The 18,715-nt window shown below is 37.5% G+C and overlaps 4 protein-coding genes and 1 long non-coding RNA gene across 8 annotated transcripts; 2 read left to right on the top strand and 3 right to left on the bottom strand.

Annotated features, from left to right (window-relative positions):
- Positions 1-37: 37 nt before the first annotated feature.
- Positions 38-1,582, bottom strand: LOC105452399 (autophagy-related protein 101). Its single transcript, XM_011693456.1, has 2 exons — positions 1,527-1,582; positions 38-713 (listed from the first exon to the last, which is right to left on the bottom strand). Exon 2 carries the CDS (start codon positions 703-705, stop codon positions 49-51), a length of 657 nt encoding a protein of 218 aa, XP_011691758.1. The 5' UTR covers positions 706-713; positions 1,527-1,582; the 3' UTR covers positions 38-48.
- A 666-nt stretch (positions 1,583-2,248) lies between these two features.
- LOC105452400 lies at positions 2,249-6,644 on the top strand. Its single transcript, XR_974727.1, has 3 exons — positions 2,249-3,140; positions 5,866-6,202; positions 6,565-6,644. It is a non-coding gene; the product is annotated as an uncharacterized LOC105452400 (long non-coding RNA).
- Positions 4,746-8,261, bottom strand: LOC105452401 (transcription factor 21). The gene is made up of 3 exons (XM_011693457.1): positions 8,167-8,261; positions 6,578-6,890; positions 4,746-5,633 (listed from the first exon to the last, which is right to left on the bottom strand). The coding sequence occupies exons 2-3, from the start codon at positions 6,887-6,889 to the stop codon at positions 5,436-5,438; spliced, it is 510 nt and encodes a 169-aa protein (XP_011691759.1). The 5' UTR covers position 6,890; positions 8,167-8,261; the 3' UTR covers positions 4,746-5,435.
- Positions 8,262-10,814: 2,553 nt separating this feature from the next.
- On the top strand, positions 10,815-14,038 carry LOC105452402 (craniofacial development protein 1). 3 transcript variants are annotated; one of them, XM_011693459.1, is made up of 3 exons: positions 10,815-10,880; positions 11,788-12,165; positions 12,540-14,038. In XM_011693459.1, exons 2-3 carry the CDS (start codon positions 11,817-11,819, stop codon positions 13,052-13,054), a joined length of 864 nt encoding a protein of 287 aa, XP_011691761.1. In that variant the 5' UTR covers positions 10,815-10,880; positions 11,788-11,816; the 3' UTR covers positions 13,055-14,038. The 3 variants fall into 3 exon arrangements, with proteins under 3 accessions (XP_011691761.1, XP_011691760.1, XP_011691762.1); XM_011693458.1 differs by having other exon boundaries at positions 10,820-11,126; XM_011693460.1 differs by lacking the exon at positions 10,815-10,880 and adding an exon at positions 11,139-11,331.
- A 121-nt stretch (positions 14,039-14,159) lies between these two features.
- On the bottom strand, positions 14,160-17,737 carry LOC105452398 (protein FAM133-like). Of its 2 annotated transcripts, XM_011693455.1 has the most exons (9): positions 17,342-17,737; positions 17,246-17,274; positions 17,062-17,159; positions 16,241-16,411; positions 15,935-15,994; positions 15,405-15,487; positions 15,061-15,320; positions 14,623-14,768; positions 14,160-14,550 (listed from the first exon to the last, which is right to left on the bottom strand). In XM_011693455.1, the coding sequence occupies exons 3-9, from the start codon at positions 17,112-17,114 to the stop codon at positions 14,451-14,453; spliced, it is 873 nt and encodes a 290-aa protein (XP_011691757.1). In that variant the 5' UTR covers positions 17,115-17,159; positions 17,246-17,274; positions 17,342-17,737; the 3' UTR covers positions 14,160-14,450. The 2 variants fall into 2 exon arrangements, with proteins under 2 accessions (XP_011691757.1, XP_011691756.1); XM_011693454.1 differs by having other exon boundaries at positions 17,246-17,736.
- Positions 17,738-18,715: the final 978 nt, after the last annotated feature.

Raw genomic sequence — 18,715 nt, 5'->3', positions numbered from 1 at the left:
ATATATATGTATGTATGTATGTATGTATATATCTATATGTTATAACGACTAAATGGATAGCGTCTCTCTGATCAATTTCTTCATAGTATTGCCCATCGTAGTGGTCGACGGACTAGAGGTCGTGAAAGACAGTTTGAAGAGATACGGCTGTATGTCCGGGTACGAGGTGTCGAAGATCAGATCCAGCTCGGCCTGACTCGGCACTTTCGGAATGTAGTCGTGCCGATTCATGACCTCGGTGATGTAGAGGATCTTGTCGGTTAGCAGGTCGCCCACCTTCTCCCGGCATATCTGCCGCTCGTGCTCGGTGGCCAATTTGATAAGTTCAAGACGCACGGTCCACACTTCCCACGGTATGCACTCCGGCTGGAACGGCCAGCGGCTCTTTTTCCTCTGGAAGAATTCTAGGGATATCTGGCCGGAGCCCGGACTGTCGGTGGAGCGCAGCGCCTCCGAGAAACCGGATATCTCGCGCTTCAGCGTCTGGTCGAGGTGCACCGACGAGCAGCAGACGTAGGTGAAGTCGATGAAGTCGCAGTCCACGTCCTGGTATCCCACGGTGCCCACCGAGTAGCTGCCCTCCTGTTTGTACTTGAATTTGCCGAGGCTCCGATGGAATAGCACGCTATGGAATATACTTGCCACTGCCTCGTCCACCTGACGTCCCTCCATGCTCAATTCGAACAGCTGCGTCCTGGCGTTCATGGTGATACCTGTGGAAAACACATCACAGCTACTTGCCACAATTTCTCGATGGTATATATGTTCGATGAATAAATAAAATTAACGAGATATAAGGAAGTGAACAATTATAAAAATTATCGACACGTCTACAGCAACCAAGAAGAATTTACAAAAGTCATGCTAACAATAAATCAAAATGTTGCATCGCCGTCATTACATTTTATCAATATTTTTAAAAAAGACAACAGAAAAATCCCAAGGACTTGTATAAAAATAATAAATCACGAATAGATTAGACAATAAGCTGTCCGCAGATGCGACACAATGCAGCAAAACATTTCCCTTTCACACGGATGGATAAAGAGGTGACAAAGAAGTGGATTCATATATAGTCCCCAGATATTGAGTCGAGCACAATAAGATAACAAAGGGCAATAAAAAAAGAACCAATAGCAAGAGATTAACTCCACCTACAAAAGCCGAGACACGTGTCCGTCAATTCATTATTATTATTCAAAGAAAACAACGAGCAGCTTTCGCGAGGCCGAACGTGCGAGTCGGCAAGCCTAACCTCGAAACCGCTGGGAATTTAATAAGACGAAGTGCACGCACGACGCAATGCTGACACACACGTGGACGTAGCTTCGAAGGCAGCTGGGGAATGAAAAAGACAAGCGGATGCACAAACACGACGACGTCGATCTCGCGTGCACCGATCGCGGCATCGCGCGCGATCTCAACGTTCGCGCTTTTTACGTAACGCAACGAGGCCTGCTCTCAAGCAGGACGAAAGGACGGATGGGCGGGGGAGGGGGAGCCATGCCACTAGGAGGATAACGCACTTGTCGCCGAAGGCGCGAACCAACTTCGCCGCTCCTCCCCCTCGGTATCGAGACAGCTGCACCTTCCCGAGATCGCACCGCCTCCTCGTCGTCGTCGTCGTCGTCGTCGTCGTCGTCGTCGTCGTTGTTGTCGCCCTCGTCCCCGTCGCCGTCCTCGTGCCGTGCGATGGCGGACGCAACTAGGTTAAGTTTCACGCGCTGACTCGGTGACTTCTGCCGCCGCGGGCACCGCTACCCTCTTCCATCGAGTCCGTCTTCGCGCGTCCCGTTTTTTTCGCGACGCACCACCACCACTGCTACAACCAACAGCAGCACGACCACGACCACCACCACCAGCACCACCACCACCGTCGCCGTCACCGCCGCCGCCGTCGCCGCCGCCACCGACACTGCCACCAACTCCGTCGCCGCCGTCGCCGCCTCCACCACCGCCGCCACCACCACCGCCGCCGCCGTCGTCGTTGTCGTCGTCGTCGTCGTCGTCGACGTCGTCGCTGTCACGCTCTCGTCACGTCGCCGTCACACGTCGCTCACGCACGGGTTTACTCCGTTACTCCGACCCGCTCATTCGTCGAGCATCTCCCATCGTCCCCGACCAGAGTCCCGACGACGGGGAGCCAGGCCAGACGCCCGTGCCACGCGCTCGTCCTCTCGCTCCTCAGCAGCAGCCGCGGCAGCAGCAGCAGCAGCAGCAGCAGCAGTAACCAGAGCCAGTGGCTCGCACCACACGACGGGTTTGTGGGTAAACAACAGCTGTGCTCGTGGCACACGCCATCTTGACGCCGTGCCGTCGATTCGCGCTTCGACACCTGGCCCCGCGAGGGCTCCACGCGCTCTCCGTCCCCGGAGCAGCGCACTGCCTCCGCGTGCACGATGACAACGACGTCGGGAACGATGGGAACACAACACGGGATGGCCGACGAGAGACGGAAGCGAGGAACTTTCTCTCTCTCTCTCTCTCTCTCTCTTTCTCTTGCAGAGAAGGAGGACGATCGTCGCGCGAGGCCGCGTTTGTTATAGACTTCGATTAGACGCGAGCGGATTACCGTGAGCCGCGATCCGCGTCAGCTGCGACGATCTCTCTGCCTACCCCGGGGATGAGATCACCCGCCTAGGCGCTACATCATGAAATCACGCGACGTATACCACGTACGAAACGACACAGCGTGATGGGGGATCGATCGACGTCTCGCGTCAGGGCCGGACACTCTGACACTGGTGAGGTGACTGGACCTCCCCGACCTCCCACTCCGCTCCCGCACGGTTCAGCTTTGGCTCCGCTCCCGCTCCGCTCTGCTCCGCTCCTGTCCCGTCTGCTCTCCGTTGTGCTCGCAGAGCACTAATCAGGTGCGCCGCGCATCACCGGATACAAGTTGATATAGCTGTGTGTGCGTGAAAAGTGCCGTGCGACGCCTCGCGGCGAGATCGGCGTCACACGTGCGCAGTTGCAATTGGCAAAAGGCGCGAAATGACCTCGCTTCCCGGAAATTTCGCTGCGCTACCACGAAATCCCGGTGCTCGGGACTCATCGGGTTCTCAATATCTCGAGAGCCACCCCGTCAGCTTGTCGAAATGTCTTTCGAAACTCCGACTTGGATTCGCTGCGTGTTATAGGTGATTTTTGCGATATTTTATTCTGACCTCTTTAGCGATAGATTTTCTGTCTTCACGTCTAAAGAGCGTTGACAGAAAAAAAATCCAGCATTTGTAGAGCCGTATAACAATCGTGAAGGACGATTTAATTAACGATTTAATTAGGTTGAAAGATCGAATGGTGATTAAAAAAATGGAAATAAATTTTGGGTGTTAATAATGCAAATTCTCGTTTGTAGTTCTTACATATAGAATTATGCGAAAAAAATGTAATATATCCTTCTGCATATTTTTTTACAGATAGATATTTTTTCTTGTCCGAAGTATATCGGAATAAAATATCTCTTCTATGTATGAAACATCTCAAATTTTATATATAGAATAACGAGAGAAATTGATTTACTCTTAAAAATTATATAAATTTTTACAAAGGTACAAGCAAATTATCTATATTTCCATGACAGAATATGATCGTTTCTATTTTAACGAGATTTATGTGTCAAAGTACATTGATTAAATAACTTTTATTTCTCTTAATAAACTACGCGCTTTCAAAACCTTTTTTTTAATTTGTATAAAAATAAAAAAAAGAATCAATTTATATCTATTAAAAAAATAACTTAAATCCATAGAAAAATGCATATTATCTATATTATGAAAACGGAATATCTTTTTTAGCCTATGTAATATATTTTTCAAGCTATATTGATTAAACAATTTTTCTTAATAAATACTATATACTTTCAAAGTTAACTTTTTCTTAACATGGCATATGAAATAAAAAGAAAAACAGATTTATCTAAGAAAATCATATAAATTCATTAAAAAATATAACTTTATTTAGATTATCAAGATAAAAAGCAGCCGCGATATCTGTGTACCTCGAACATATGGCGAACAAAAATAGTGCGCGATGAAAATTTTTAAGGGTAGTCAGAAAACGGCGAAGAGAAACCATCAGCTCTCGTTTAAGAATTTTTAAGCCCGTGTATGTTGTTGTAAAGACACGTTAAGCGATACGTTTAGTGCCGGTCGATTTGTCGCCGTGTGGGATATATTATTTTAGTATTAGGTTTACACAAAAGGCCCTTCACGCTGTTTATTTTACTTGAACTTCTTTATCCTTCTTACCTTACCGCGGACTTCCTCTGTGCTGTTCCGGATGTCACTCGGCGTTTCTCCAACAAAAGATATCGATCGTATTTTTTTACAAAGTCACAAGGCGGTCACACAGGCGGTATAAAATAACACAAAATAATTGAAATTAAATTATAAAAATATTTTTAATTAAGATACTAAAGACATTCTTTGTGGCTAATCTTCTATTTTAATAACTATTATTAATATCTTAAGTACATTGCATAATTAAAATACTCTCTGCTGACAATATAATATATAAAATATAACAAAATTATACAATATATTTTAGGGATGTATATAGAGATGTAAGATATGTACAGAGATATTATATGCCTGTGTGTTAAACTGTTATCGATTGTTATTTCGCGAGCAATAAATCATTAATAGCTGTATGGTTGCCTGTCAACAGGTGCTCAACCATCACCTTTTAATTTGATGTATCTTTGAAACGAAGCATCACGTCGGTTCTTATTCTCGAAAAAGTTCTTTAACATACTGTATCTTTAATCTGAAAAATCGTTATAAATTCCAACGATAAAGCTTATCGATACAATTTTACTACTCTGTATATTGTTATAATGATCTAAATTAATATAATATTGTATTGAATAATATACAAAAGAAATTTTTGAAAATCTTAGAAACATTTTTATTGGACTAGTTAACATGCTTTGGTACCAATCATGATTACAATAATATATGATATAATTGCAGTAAAATTGAGTGTATGACACAAGGAAACAGTCTCTTCGCGAATGTATGATATCCCTTCACGGGGTCAAATTAATCGAGAACTTTAGATTAAATTTTCGATATTTGTTCTTCTCCTTGTGAAATAGAACAAAAATGATTTTACTTATTTCACTCGTATAATTTTGTTTCTTAAAACTTTAAAACTTCTAAAAATATGCAAAACAGACTATATTTCTTCGATATATAAAAAATGCATACAGTCGAGACAGGAATATTTCATTCCCTTGTCGCACAAGTGGAGGGTGCAATCATAATTAAGATACATTAAGATTAAATCAATAAATACTAGAGTAAGGCACTCTGGAATAAATAAGGCGTGAATACACGATAGCGTGAATACCGTCGTTTAACTCAGTTGGGGATAGTTCTTCGTAGATATCGCTCGTTATAGTTAAGCTCTGATTGGATTGTCAGAATTTTTTGTCAGTAATAAGAGAGCTGTTGCTCCTGATTATGACGCGCCGACACGCCCTGATGACCTGAATGATGGTAGTTTTGGATATCATGAGTCTCTTGCTGTCCTCGATACTGATTACAGCTCGAAGACGTCGAGGAGGACACGTTGCAACTGTTGTTCATAAGCGTGGCCGCGTTGTTGCTTTGAATGGCGAATGGCCACGACTGTAATTAAAAATCATTTTTACTTCGTATTATTATTGAATCGAATTAAAATGCATCAATTATGAATTAGATTATGCAACGCGCCGTGAAATATTAATTAATTACAAGCGTCGATGTATTGATACTGCATTGTAAATTAGATATTTATTTATGTACTATCGCGAGATATTACTTCTTTTAGTGTCAGCTTGAATTTATTCGAATCCGTGTCTGCGTTGAAACATTTTTACAGATAGAAAGCCGTTCTTTGATCTTCGCGAGAGAGGAGAGCAACGAGAGAGAGAGACCAAGTATTTCGCAGCGGAAAACATGGTATGCTTCTTCAAACAACGGAACTAACTTAGAATTAATGGTGGCAAAGGGTGGGTGGAAGGTTTTTGGAGTGATTCGATCCACCTGGACAGACATAAACAGAGTGGATGACTGCGAAGACGGCGCTCGCGACTCCGAGTGGATCCACCTGGTCTCTGTGTTATTTTACGGAATCGTTATCAAGTCGAAAGTCTGATTGTAAGAGCGAGAAATACATAGTTTGGAAATAACTCACTTGGATCCCCGATTTAAATCAGGTAAATCAACAATCTTGTTTCCACATTTCGTAGAATATCTTGCAATAATATCCCACAGAATGAGAATGCAATTATAATTCTTTACGATATGGTTTTAAAAAGACACTTCTATTTAGGATCTCTTTTTATTAAATATATATACTTTTTATACTAATAACTCTCTTTTATGATTAATGAATTAATTGCTAATTAACAAACATTTTTGCTCGACTATAAAATTTTTCAATTTACTACGCATACAACCGTTCTTATTAATGTTACTTAAAGTTAATTAATGTCTCACATTAATGTCTCAAAAATCAGAAAAGAAGGGAAGCTTATCTATTAGTTATTCCATAATTAGTTATTCCAATTTCAATAAGGATGGATACTTACCAAAGCCAGAGACAAAGATTTGGTGGTTTCAGTATGCGCGTCTCCATCATCTCGAAGTACTGCTCGCAAATGAGCAATGTACGTCGCAGCCAGACGCAAGGTATCCAATTTACTTAATTTGCTATCGGCAGGAATCCAAGGCAACGTCGTTTTCAGTCTGCAAAAAGCTTTTGATAAAATTCTCATCCTTGCCCTTTCACGGGCGTTTGCAGCGTTTCGCGGAGCGCGACCGTCCATGTCATCCTTCATATATTTTTCCTCAGAAGGATAGTCCTCCAACGACGATGTCGAGACGCGCCGTTTTCGAGGCATTCTGTTGCATCAATAACAGCTATTGTTAATTAATTATTCGACAATTATGCTTAATTTCGTAAATTACGAGGCACGTAATTATTTACCGCAATGAAAGAGGATTTCTAAGAATTGTTTATTTAATCAGAGAGAAAAAGAGAGAGAGAAAGAACGAGCGTAGTTTTCTTCATCATGTTAAAAATTTCTATTTTATTTCTTTGAAAGATAGAATTTATTAAATATTCCTTACGCAGACAAAAAATATAAGATAATTAATTATAATCCGCTAAATAAAGAGTACTAAAGTTCTTATTCCTTTTCTTTCATACCGAAAAGATTTAACATACAGAATCATGCAATGCAAATACAATCAAATTATCATAGCAAGGCTATGTATTTACAATGTATAATTAATCAACAAATCCATTCATCAACAAATAATGATTGTAAAAACAATGAATGATTAAAGTGATTAGTTCTTTATAAAAGCACGTAATAACGCAATAGAGAGTTCTTAAAATTTAATTAGCATATAAGCAGAACTCCAATACAATTATCGAACGCGAAAAGCTTTCTCTCGATTCGCGTTGTTTAATTTTTATACGAAAGTCGAAATTGAGTCGAAAATTAGATAAATTTTTATTTAGTACAATTCTATATATTTATCTCTTTAGACAGATTTTTAAAAGCTAGTAATTTTCTTTTAATATCTCACGCGCTTTTATGTCGTAGACTCTAAATTTACTCGGAAAACTTCGTAAATTACGAATTTACATTCCGTGTTTAGTATTATACGAGATTAAAAGAAAAAAATTATTTTGGAAATATCTTTTTGACATTAACTTAAAATAAAAACGCAAATTACTACTTTTAGAGACAATAATTTTAGTAATAATAATTTTCAACATTTTGTTTAAGTCTGCACTTTGCACATATTCAATTTTTAAAGGCACAAAACCTTTTTTCTTTTTTTTTTTTAACACCAGCTGTCTATAACAATAGATATTTATAACACAGAACTTCAAATAAATAGCACAAGTGACAAAGTCTAAAATAGCGAGCTGTCCCAAATCTCCGTTTTTTTAACTTTTTAAACTTAATTGTTTAAACTCAATTATCATGATAAAGATCCCAAAAAAACCAAAGTATAAAACTATCACGTGGCTTGTAAAAAATACTATAAAAACACTATTTTCTTTTTTCGATAGTTACACTTAGATCGTTGATCATCGTCGTTGTCACTTGCATCTGAATTAATACTTAGCGCAGCACAATTAATGATAAAACTTCCTCGATACCTTGTGATCGATTACTCCTCTTTCTGTTCACGATATCACGAGTCTATCGGCAGGGCGAAACCTCACAGATCGCATCTGCGGCGTGTAACTAATTGTTAGTCAATGTTCTCGCAGCACAGAAGCTGAAGGCTGGACCGGGAGGAGTAACGCAAATACTAAGAGAATGAGACATACGGAAGATATGTTCGTTGGAGGGACGTAGAGATTTGGGACGTCCCGAAAACCAGGCGGAGCTTTCGAACATCAGTCGCCAAGTCTCATTCGTCTCAAATCGTTTTCTGAGTTGCTGCTCGATCCAATCCGCGGGAACGCCACGACATTCGTAGCCACCTGGCACATCCTTCCTGGTCTTCTTCCTTTCCTCACTCTCTCTCTCTCTCTCTCTCTCTCTCTCTTTCTTTCTCTCTCCTTGTCGATGAAAATGCAAGAAGGAAGAAATCAAGACCAGCATTAATATCCCGCATTAAACATTCTAATTCTGAAACTTTGTCGCGTGAATTTTTGACTTTCACGTAGGTGGCGATTTCCAATTTATCGATTGGATTCTGTGGCTTTAGTTCCGACACATTTCCAGATTCCGACTTGTCGATTGGATTCTGCGGTTTCAATTTTAACACAGTTGTAAAATAATAAAAGTATGTTATCTGCTTTTATCTCTTTTTAGATATTACTGTTACACCAGTTTTTAAATAGAATCGCGTACATTCCTATTCAGATGATTTAGACGACATTAAAAGATGCCCTTAGACACATCTTCAAAGACTATATACTTAATAAACAATTATAGATAACGTTTTAGATGTGGAAGATTTTAGTTTCTTATCATCACCATTGCCCGTCGTATTTTAAGATAAACGACTTCTTAAGTACTATTTCGTATTTAACAAAATCAGGAAAAATATTATCAATTTAACAAAAAGAGATGCTCTTTAGATATATTCTCATAATTATAATATGTATTATAATACTCTATATAAATTTATATTAAATTTTGCTTTAACCTTCCTTTATAAATCCTTCACAATATTATCTCGAGCTCGGAGGCCACATTTAGCGCTATACGTTGAAATATGCGTAATTATTATTTAATCACGCACAAGCTCACATAGTTGCGTAATTGTTGGCGTATCGAATTATATTAACATGCAGAACTTCTCGTGTATTTCCGGGAAATTGCGATGGAAATTAATTCGTCCAATTGCTAGTATATATTGGACCAATATCTAGCAATGACTTCGAATTATGTCCTACGACTGTATTTCCTCGACGCGCATACGCGATCGTTACCATTCCTCTCCGTTCTCATCTATTCAGACTTTCGCCTCGAGAGGAAGGGTCGGCTCTGATTCATAATCCATCGCACATCCCCCGTCAACCGGCAGTCATCCGTTTCGTCGAAATTAGGATTCGAAATGGATCCTGTAATATGAGGTTTGCGGTGGCCCCTGCTGATCCTACTTAGGATACTGGAGGAAGGCGTTAAGTTATTGCTCGACAAATTCATGAAAGATGTCTGCAGGCAATCCGACACTCCCCGACCTTTTCCTTACCAACGTGTCTCGTGGAGTCATTTAAAAGATTTATAACGAATCGTGAATAAGAGCGGTATACTTAACACCTAGTTCAAGCGAAAAAATATTGTGAACAGATTTAGTATCTTATATTAATATTCTTTGATAGAGATTTTAGTATCGATCCTTTTTAGCGAAAATACAGCGGACTTTTTTGTAGATTTTATAATATACTCTTTGACAAAAAAGTTACGTATCTAGATCTCTGCGTAACTCTTTTTTGTCAAAGAGTATATTATTACATCTTTTATCGTCGAGAACAGTGAGTTTAATAAATTACAATTGCGCTTGAAATGTAATTAAGATTTAATTGAAAACAATATGAGAGCAATGTTATTTTTATATCGAATTTATACCATCCATTTACTCTGAAAATATTTCATGTATTTATTATAATTTAATTTACATATAAATTATATATTAAGATAAGTGAAAGTTAAATATGCATGCAAATGATCAGTTAAATAAAACTAATTATCTATTTTAAATCTACTTTATGATCTATAATTTGCATTAGAATTCAAAAGAGAATTCTATTTATAATTTTATGTGCTGTATAATATATACGAAAAATTTGAGATGTACAAATTTTGATTTACGTGCATGATATACATTATATACATGTATATGTATACATACATATATTTAAATATATATATACACGTATATCAAAATACGCGGTATACGAAATTCTAAATTAATTTGAATTCTATTCTGAAGTCTGATGCGAATCACAGATCATTCAAAAGTGAATTTTAAAAGAACAAAAATATTTTTGTAATTTGACTTCAATATATAATAAGCTAAAAATCCCGCTGATTCTTCCACTCGATCGGATTAAAACATTGATCATAAAAATATCGAACAAAAAAGAGGAACCGACAAGAAATCTTCCTATCGAAAAATCTCCGATATAAATTCAATTCTAATCGCAATTAGAAAAATTTTAACTCGAGTTCAATTCGCACGCGGTCGGCACGACTGCGCTAACTTGACTTGATGTCTCCTCGATTCGCTGTAAGATGGTGCTGGTTGTGCCGATAGCGCGACGTGCGATATATATATACGTGCCAGGCGTATTTTGCGCGAATCGACGGAGCCGAGAAGAGTCGAATCGAGACGAGCGTGTCGTACTGTCGTGAGGTACTCGAGGTGCTGTGCTCCCTTTTTCCCCGGGTGTTCCTCACGGATTTTTCGGCCAGCCGGTGCTCCACGCCCGTGCGTGATACGCGCGGGATCGATTCAGGCCCGCGCCGACGACGATTCATGAACGCGGCGACGAAAACGCCGGATCCGCCGCCGCGTCTCGGTGTAACGACATTTCCGGAAGGCGAACCGACGTCCGCTCGCGGAATTTTTGGCACCGACGGCACGCCGTTCCGAAAGAACGTGAGTCACGAAATCGCATCGGTTGTCGCGTTTAGTTCCGCCGGGGAAATCGACCTGTTCCGCGTGATTAGAGAGGTTAAGTTACGTGACGTTGACAGTGCGGGAAGAGGCGCGATAATTTGCGCGAGAATTTTCAATTTGCGGTGTTTTTTTTTTTTTTTTCCTTCGTGCTCGGTAGCTTTGTTTGAATACCGAACAAAGGAACGTCAGTATTAAAGTTAATAGCCTTTAGTTAGAAAATATTGTATTTGAATAGCGATTGAACCAATGTAAAAAAAAGCCTAAATTAATTATTAATTGAAGATTAATTGCCGTTTATAGCATCTAGTATTCTGTGACAATTTTAAAATTGCGAAATAAAAATGAATAAAATAAATTGAAAAGACTATGTATTTATATTTATTTTATGAATATTTTAACTTTATTGTGTATTAATATAATATATTAGTTACCTGTAAAATATATTGTTATCAGTAAAAGAGAAATACAGGATGTAATCACGTTTGTAAATTTGGCAGAGAAATATGATAAAATTTAAATAAAATATTTTTATGATAAAATTTTAAAATTTTGATTTTTAAAATGAAAATATGTATGTTGAATCATAATAAATACATGATATATTTTTAGGTAGATACATACTTTTATCGTCTGTTTCTAGGTATCTTCTATACTAATCTATATTTAAACATGTCAGAAGAACATCAATTGCCTTCTGATTCGGATGAGGATGACGAGGATTATGTTCCTGATGGCGCCGACAGTGATCCGGTGTCTGAAGTAGAGTCTGAGGGTGATATTGAGAGCGGTCCAGAGGATGAAAATGATGAGAACAAAAGAGAAACTGGACGGAAAGATGCAAAGAGATCCAAGGGTCGAAAAAGTAAAAAGGCAAAGCGCAGAAGAACTTTAGAAAAGTCGAAAGTATCGGAAGAAGAAAGTAAAGAGGAAGAAGAATGTAAAGAGGAAAAGCAGCTCACTGAAGAGGAGGAAAAGAAGAGAGCAGATTCTCTTTGGGCTGATTTCATGAAGGATACAGGTGTGTACAGAATATTAATACAATAGAATTTCATATTATTGAATTGCATTATATAATTACATTATATAATATAACGATTTCTTAAGTATTATATTGTACTATTTCACATAATAAAAAAATCCCACTTGTTATAACGAAATAGTACGATATAATACTTAAGAAATCGTTTATCTTAAAGAACAAAGTACAGTGATTCGGATTATAATATCTATAATACAGTTTTTGAAGACGCATTTAAGAATATTTTTGAACTTTACCATTTACATTTTAAAAAAACTGAGTCGATAGAAATATATAATCCTATTTAAATAAAGCTAATATCTACAGAAATTTAAAGAATGTACAATACGCTTTTATATATATTTTTGTTACAGCTGTCATATCGAAATCGAAACCACAAAATTCAATCAATAGATCGAACGAGAGATCGCCACCGATTCAAAAGCCAAAAGTCCAAGAAAAAGTTAAGATAACCAAGGTTTTTGAATTTGCTGGTGAAGAAGTGAAGGTCGAGAAGGAAGTATCAGCTGATTCCGCGGAGGCCAGATTATCACTTTCCTCGGCCGAGAATTCCGCCACAAAGCCATCGGAATCTACATCTCCCGCGGCCAAGGAACGCGTGCGAGGCGGTGTCAAGCGCGCCGGATTAGGCGGCATCTCCTCGGTTCTGGGACAAATCGGGAAAAAGGCCAAAATTAGTACGTTAGAAAAGTCTAAATTAGATTGGGACAACTTCAAGAAACAGGAAAACATTGAGGAGGAAATTAATACTCATAATAAAGGCAAGGACGGATATTTGGAGCGGCAAGATTTTCTGCAGAGGGCGGATCTACGGCAATTTGAAATTGAGAAACAGTTACGGAGCACTAGCCGACGTAGTTCGCGGTGAATTCGCATTTCCTCGTTCATATACATGTCTCTTCCCACGAGATGGGACGCTGAGATAATAATATCGCGGTAGAAGAATATTTACTCGCCGACTTGCCAAACTCGAGCGCTTGTTGCACACGCGTTTTAGCCTAATTCATTCGAGTTTCGCGCTACATTTTGAGTGATACGCGGAGGCAGCGTTCGCCTCGTTCGACTCGACAATGCGCTGACTACGCTAGCGATCGGTGGTTTCTTTGAAGCGGGACCGATCATTCCAATGTTTTGAGACTCATTTCTCATACGCGTACGTAATATATAATAGCTTAATTTACTCTCAGCGAGCCTTCGTCTCGGCCTGACAAACCACACGGAACTTCGCATCGAAGCTGATTTGTTCGAAGCTTTTGACGCTTCTTGAAAAGATTGTGCCCATGTAGAATATGTCCACAAAAAAAAAAATATTTTTTTATTTCATTTCGATGGAAACGCGATACGTTTGCATGTGTAGTATGAATATACGCGACATTCTGATAATTGACAATTAGCCGAAAGTTACGAGTGAGTACGAAGGAATATATGTTTTAGGTGATATAACAAAATGGTATATAACATAATTGACATTGATTGACCTCATTCATGACCACTGCCTCTGGCAATATATGTGGAATATAATATTTATAAATGGACCTCTCGTAATAGACTATTATGTTGATGCAGTTGCGGCGAATTTTGTATATCATCATCTTTGTCTCAAAGTTGTTATATAGAAAGATAATGCGGCGCATATAAAATCACACATTGTTACTTTCATGTAATGTATATTAGATAACAATATCGAGACATAATACATACACAAGTATACTCAATATCCAATTAATAATCCTCGATTCAGCTCAGGTTACAGTTTCCTCGATATACCGAATTTCAGATATATTTTAGTGTAATTCCACACAAGGACTGCTTTGTGAATTCTTTAATAATACTGAATAAATTGTCGAAAAGAGAAATGGTATTTGATATTTTCAAAACGTTAAACTGGCTGATGTTTTTAAAATATTAAAACTTGCAACCAGTTTCCAAGCAGTATAAAAATCGAAACTAATATGAAGAAAATTGTTATATAGTTTTTCTCCTCCTTTTAAATAGTTTATTATATACATGTATAGAAATATGCATCACTATAATATGGGAAACAAGATGGACACTGGCAAAGTTATTTTAACAATTCCTTTCAATTAAAATACATTATTTTTGTTTTTAATACAAAATGTATAAAGAAATATTCATATATTTAATATTAAAGCAATGAATTTGCATAGAATTTGTATGTTGGATGAAAATGATTTGTGTATCACATTGCGTAAAAATATAAATACAAACATTTTAAAAAGAATACCAGCCCATCCAAAGCTAAATTACTGTTGTCTTGTCACCAATCTGATTGCGCTAGCACTAAATCTGTCAATTCCTCTGCGAACGGTATGTAACCCTCTGATAATCACGCTCCGTTCTTCACTGCAAATGTCGATAAGTAGAAGGCGTTAATGAAACGCTATCTTGTTACATAAGAAATACGAATGTGCTAACTTTGGTTTTGCTGCCGATAATTCGCGCGAATGAAATTTGAATGCAGATTTTTTCTCGCTGGTCGATGGATCCGTATATCTACCCACTTGTGTATCATTCTTTGATACGTTTTTACAAGTTACTCGTTTTGTCCCTTCTTGTCCGCCCTATAAAAAGTCGATAATTCGCAGCAGCGTAATTCTATCTTGATATTTTTGTTTGTTCAATTTGTATCTCTTTTTCTTATATACATCGGACGCCTTGCTCAATAATATATTCCTCGAACAAAAATAACAAAAAGAAATTTAATTTTTTAATCTTAATTTTCAATTAAAAAAAAAGATCTTATCGAAAAAAAATAATATGTATTAAAATATTGTTACATGATAGACAATTAGAAATCATTATTCATTTGGAATTAACGTAATGCGGTTTTTATGTTGTAGATTAACGATTAACTTTAACAGAGTACTCTCGATGCGAAGGAATCTCGTGAGACGACGTGCATTTGCAAGCTCTTAGCTCATCCGAGCTGCGACCTCGTACACAGACGCAAAGCGTCGCGAAACAGTCTCGCCTCGGTCGATCGCTTTCTCTTTTCGAAGTCTTTTTACGTCGCCGATGCGATCTTTTCCTCCGCCTCCTGCTCCTCTCGACGGGATCCGTGCTCCGCGAATTTGCGTGTCCGTGCGAATTTCCGCTTCGAGTACCGTGACGCTCTGCCAAAAATTCACGGGTGAACAATGCGAGTCTTTCGACACGACGAGTCTGAAGAACTTTTTTTAACATGTTTTTTCCATTACCTTTGCGACAGGTACATATTTGCTTTTTACAATCCCGGGAATTGCCGGAAACTCGTCCGAATGTATTCGATTTCGTGCTCGTGCTGCATACAATTCAAATAAGTGCGATAAAGCCAATTATCTTGAACGTAAACGCGTTCAATTTTTTAGTTTAACTTCCTTATACAGATCAGTATGAGTGATAAACGTAAATGCTGAGTTTAAAATAATCTTTTTTTTGCATGTTGATATTTTTAAAAACATTTCCCATATCTCATTTTGTTATTCTTTCATTTTTATTATCTTGAATATTAATGCCTAACGGTATTGGATATTAATACAGTAGCAAGTGCTAATGTATCAGGATACTAGGCATCTAATGTCGTGTACTGTTATTTTAGTCTAGAAAGGAATCTGGTTGAGTCAGTATAAGCTGGTACGAAAGAAAGGATTCCCAGGAACGCAGGGAAAGCAAGGTCGAAATTATTTCACGTAAAGAAGGAAGGTTTCGCAATGTTATTGAATATTGAATTTATCGTCCTGTGTCTCACCGCAACTTTCGTGACGAAGTCGAACTGCCAGAGGTCGACCGCGAGACCTGACGTTTCTTGCTGAAAGTTATTTTAAATTAATAAAATTCAGATTAATAAAAATTGATAATAAACAAAATTATAATAAAATAAAATTCTGCTAAAAGAATCTGATCTACATTTCTTACATTAATATTTATTTGTCAAATGTTCGTTGTATGAAAAACACAAATTAGCTAAAATTTTATATTTACTGCTGCAGAATTTTATCACATAATTTTTTTTTCTGTTAAGTGGATATTTCAGTAAGTACGTGAATTATTTTACTTTTTGTTATCTCTCAACTCTTTAAACGACGTTCTCGAGTTTTTTGAGCCGTCTCTGGAACTCTTTGACTGCGGCTTCTGCGTCCTTTTATTTCGCGACGTAGAATTGTCCGAAGAACTTCGACGTGACGTTGATGGCGGATCTTTCTCTTTGTTCTTGTATTTACGGCTGCTATCGGCGGTAAAGAAAATACTTTCCAGGTACGCGCATGGCGCGAAGTTAAACTGTGTATACGCCAAAGCCTTATCGTAAAACGCGACATTTCATGAAGATCCTGCTCGGTGACGCGGCATTTCCTAAAGAATCCGATTGCGACTGTCGGCTTTTTGCGAAGTGACTAGGATCCTCACGAGATGCTGCGATTCGTGACAGGCTTACAAGAGAGATGTGTTCCCGCAGGGATGACTGATCCGCACAGTCATTTGGGTTTAGCAAACCTACGGGCTCGAGTTATGCACGGCGGACATTCACATACAATTTACATGGACACGCATTTTATACCCGTATACACACAGTTTTGCGATCATTAGTGCAATAAACGTTTGAGAAAAAAAAACACTTTGAGAAAATGAAGACAAGATGTAACCTTCTTTAAAAATAATGAAAATAACAAGAATAAGATTCATATATATGTTTGATATATGGATGGAATAGAATAACGAAGAAACTAAAGCTTATTTTTATTTATATTTTAATTTAAAAAGATATATAAGTATAATATTAATAAAAATAATATTGGAGTTTTCGAATGCAAAGCGTTACATAATTAAGCAATAGTTTTCTGGTATTCTTATTCGTAATTATCTTTTATAGTTTCTTACGTCAGTCTCTTTTTACTTCCAATGCACTTTGGATTGTGACATTCTCTCGGCATTTCCGATTCATCCGACTAAAACTTGTACGTTTCTTAATCGACTTGCTGTGATTTCCGAAAATGATAAGATAAGTAAGAATGCATGGCTACATAGATTTAATAGTGTCATTAATTTATAAAATATATTTTACCAATGCAATGCTGCATATTTTTCAAACATCTTCTTTCGCCTTGCATTAGAAAAAATTAATCAAATAAGACAACCGTTTTAAAAACAAATGTTGTACCTATTTTATAGTGTTCTCTTATCATGATCGAGAAAAACTTATTCAATTTTCGTATCAAATTATTAAATTTTAACCTGCATGTATGGCACAGAGAGGTGCATTTTTGATCGCATCTTTGCGCCTAACTTCTGACTAGAGACTGTCAAAAAACTAATATATGGGAAACGTTTTTATCAAACGCTTTAATTCATTTTCTTCTTCTGTATCTTTCTATAATTTGATATACGTCTGTTTCTCGTAATAACAAAAATTTCTCATAATATTATATTATCAATTCACAGTTGAATATTTCCGCGCCTTTCTAAATTTGCCATTCAATACGTAAATAGTTTCAGTCTTCCGAGAGAATGACGCTGTTCGGTTTTGCAAGGGAAGTTCGTGGTTACGCTCGCGATGCGTATCGAACGCATCCTCGCCCGCATGTTGCAACCGGCAGTATCGACGCCAGACTGGCGGCCGTTAGTCCGCGTCCGCGGCCTTGCCATCGGCGATTTATTCATGGCTGGATATTTTACTGAGCCATTTCTACCTTCAGAAGCACGTTGCATCCATTCCGGATCACGTGAGCATTATTCTCGCCTTTTCGAAGCTCTTTAATCTATGTGACTGTCTCTTATCTTGAATTTGTGTGAGGAATTACCTCTTAAAATCATTCATATTATTAGTTCATCTTATATATATATGGTGGACTAAATAATATGAATGATTTTAATTTTATATATATATATATATGAACTAAATAATATGAATGATTTTAATTTTATATATATGGGCTATTCCACGTGAAGCGGATCAGTCATCTCTCAGATTTTAATTTTACATAATAGATAGTACTATGGGAGATAGAATTTTGTGTCAAAAGATTTTTTATTGCAAAATTAATCGAGATATAAACAATTAAAAATTAGACTACTTTATTCTTCAAAAATTCATAACTCTGTTACTATAATAATGCTAGCTAACTCCTTTTTTTTTCAAATACGCTAAAAATGAAGTATATAAAAAATATTTTTTCAGATTTTTCGACTCCCTCCCCGATTGTTAAAAAAATTGTTAAAAAGTTTTATTGTTAAATAAACAATGGAAAACAAAACTTTTCTAGAATCTTCATTTTTTTCCCGTAAACTAGAACATTTTTAGCGTATTTGAAAAAAAAGAAGTTAGCTAGCATTATTAGTAACAGAGTTATGAATTTTTGAAGAATAAAGTAGTCTAATTTTTAATTGTTTATATCTCGATTTATTTTGCAATAAAAAAAATCCTTTGGCACAAAATTCTACCTCCCATAGTACTATCTATGTGCAAAATTAAAAAAATTTCTGAGAAATGACTGATCCGCTTCATGTGGAATAGCCCATATATATATATATATAT

The sequence above is a fragment of the Wasmannia auropunctata genome, unplaced genomic scaffold, assembly GCF_000956235.1.
Source record: "Wasmannia auropunctata unplaced genomic scaffold, wasmannia.A_1.0 LD336032.1, whole genome shotgun sequence".
Taxonomy (NCBI): Eukaryota; Metazoa; Arthropoda; class Insecta; order Hymenoptera; family Formicidae; genus Wasmannia; species Wasmannia auropunctata.
This window is presented reverse-complemented; position numbering and strand designations above follow the sequence as displayed.

Excerpts from the sequence above, each read along its gene's own strand:
- LOC105452401 (XM_011693457.1), bottom strand. The coding sequence starts at position 6,889 with ATGCCTCGAAAACGGCGCGTCTCGACATCGTCGTTGGAGGACTATCCT. Across the intron at positions 5,634-6,577 it reads AATCTTTGTCTCTGGCTTTG|TCGTGGCCATTCGCCATTCA; the intron begins GTAAGTATCCAT and ends TTTTAATTACAG.
- LOC105452402 (XM_011693459.1), top strand. The coding sequence starts at position 11,817 with ATGTCAGAAGAACATCAATTGCCTTCTGATTCGGATGAGGATGACGAG. Across the intron at positions 12,166-12,539 it reads TGATTTCATGAAGGATACAG|CTGTCATATCGAAATCGAAA; the intron begins GTGTGTACAGAA and ends TTTTTGTTACAG.
- LOC105452399 (XM_011693456.1), bottom strand. The coding sequence starts at position 705 with ATGAACGCCAGGACGCAGCTGTTCGAATTGAGCATGGAGGGACGTCAG.
- LOC105452398 (XM_011693455.1), bottom strand. The coding sequence starts at position 17,114 with ATGCCGAGAGAATGTCACAATCCAAAGTGCATTGGAAGTAAAAAGAGA. Across the intron at positions 14,769-15,060 it reads ATCGAGAGTACTCTGTTAAA|GGCGGACAAGAAGGGACAAA; the intron begins GTTAATCGTTAA and ends GACTTTTTATAG. Across the intron at positions 14,551-14,622 it reads TTATCGGCAGCAAAACCAAA|TGAAGAACGGAGCGTGATTA; the intron begins GTTAGCACATTC and ends CGACATTTGCAG.